Source organism: Aureococcus anophagefferens (assembly GCF_000186865.1).
Source record: "Aureococcus anophagefferens unplaced genomic scaffold AURANscaffold_406, whole genome shotgun sequence".
In the NCBI taxonomy this organism is placed as follows: Eukaryota; class Pelagophyceae; order Pelagomonadales; family Pelagomonadaceae; genus Aureococcus; species Aureococcus anophagefferens.
The window spans coordinates 5,961-7,352 of record NW_008705909.1 but is presented as its reverse complement, the minus strand read 5'-3'; the positions used below and the strand labels follow the sequence as shown (position 1 = coordinate 7,352).

At 74.6% G+C, this 1,392-nt stretch overlaps 1 protein-coding gene across 1 annotated transcript; it reads right to left on the bottom strand.

Moving 5' to 3' along the window:
• Nucleotides 1–203: 203 nt before the first annotated feature.
• On the bottom strand, nt 204–383 carry AURANDRAFT_9795 (hypothetical protein; the record flags this gene model as incomplete). Its single annotated transcript, XM_009044540.1, has 1 exon — nt 204–383. A coding segment is annotated over one exon (180 nt), but the record flags the coding sequence as incomplete, so codon positions are not given.
• Nucleotides 384–1,392: the final 1,009 nt, after the last annotated feature.

Sequence of the window (1,392 nt, the reverse complement as noted above, 5' to 3'; positions counted from 1 at the left end):
TCGCGCGCGTCCGCGCGCGCGGCGGCGGCCGCGCGGTCCCGCTCCGCGGCCGCGGCCTCCTCGGCGCGCCGCGCGGCCGCGGCCGCGGCGCGCCGCGCGGACACGGTCCTCCGCAGCCGCGACACCTCGGACTCGCGCGTCTTCCGGTCGGGCGTCCGCGCCGTCCGCTCGGGCGCCGGAGGGGCGCGGCGCCGGAGCTCCGCGTCGTAGCCGCGCCGCGCCGCGGCGTCGGCGAGGACCTCGTAGGCGGAGCTCACGACGAGGAAGGCCTCGGCCGCGCGCGGCGAGCGGCACTTGTCCGGGTGGGTCTTGAGGGCCAAGCGCCGGTAGGCCTTGCGCAGGTCGTCGTGCGTCGCGGCCTCCGGCACGCCCAGCACATCGTAGAGGCTGCGCGTCGGCGCGGCGCGGAGGACGGCGTCGACGGCGTCGTCGGCCATATTGCCCTCACTCAGCGCTCCATCAGCAACGGGCTGCTAGACGAAGACGAGCAGCTAGGCTAGGAGAGGTTAACAGCTAGAGGGCCTACCCCGGGGGTTTGCGGCACCAGGCATTGCTGCACTGGGACTCCAAGCCTAGCCGCGGCTGAACACGAGCAGCCGGGCTCCTCACCCCGGACGCGACGCGCCTAGGCGCTCCTCCCAGCGAGAGTCCGGTTCCCCCGTGGGTCTCGGCTAGGCCCGGGCTAGCAGTAAGCGACTCCAGGCCAGGGCTGGCGGCACCATGATTCTTGCGGTCGACAATGCAGCGGTTGGGCACGATGGAGGCAGCCCATCCTCCCAAACCCGCACACCAGCAATGATGGGCCCATAATCGCAGCATGTCGTCGTCGCGGCCCGGCACGGCGCCGACGATGACCATGCGGCCGCGGCCGCCGTCGTCGAAGAGCCGGCGGCACCGCGGCGGCAAGCGCGCGTCGACGCTGCTGTCGCTGGAGAGCGACGCGCCGGCGCTCATCTCGGCGCTGAAGCTCGGCGGCGACCTCGCCGAGGTCTTCCGCGTCGCGCGGCCGGAGCTCGCCGCGGCGGACGCGGCGCCCGGCGGCTCGCGCGCGGTCCTCGACGTCGGCTTCCCCCGGTCCGTCGAAGCCGCGTGCAAAAAATCGGCCGCGGAGTGGACGAGCCTGCTCGTGCGGAGCTCGCGCGGGGCGGCGCCGAAGCGGTCCTCCGGGCGGCGCACGTGGAAGGCGGTCATCGCGAGCGCCGTCGAAAAGAAGGGCGATTTAGAAGCCCCCACGCACTTCGCGCCGTCGCTGTTGCGGCCCGCGACGGCGCCGCTGGAGCGACCCAAGCCGGGCGTCGCGACGGTCAAGACGCCCGCGGCGAAGCCCCACGTCTTCCCGGCGGCGCCCGCGCTGACGCTCGCGCCCCTCGACAGCAGCTCGGACGACGACGC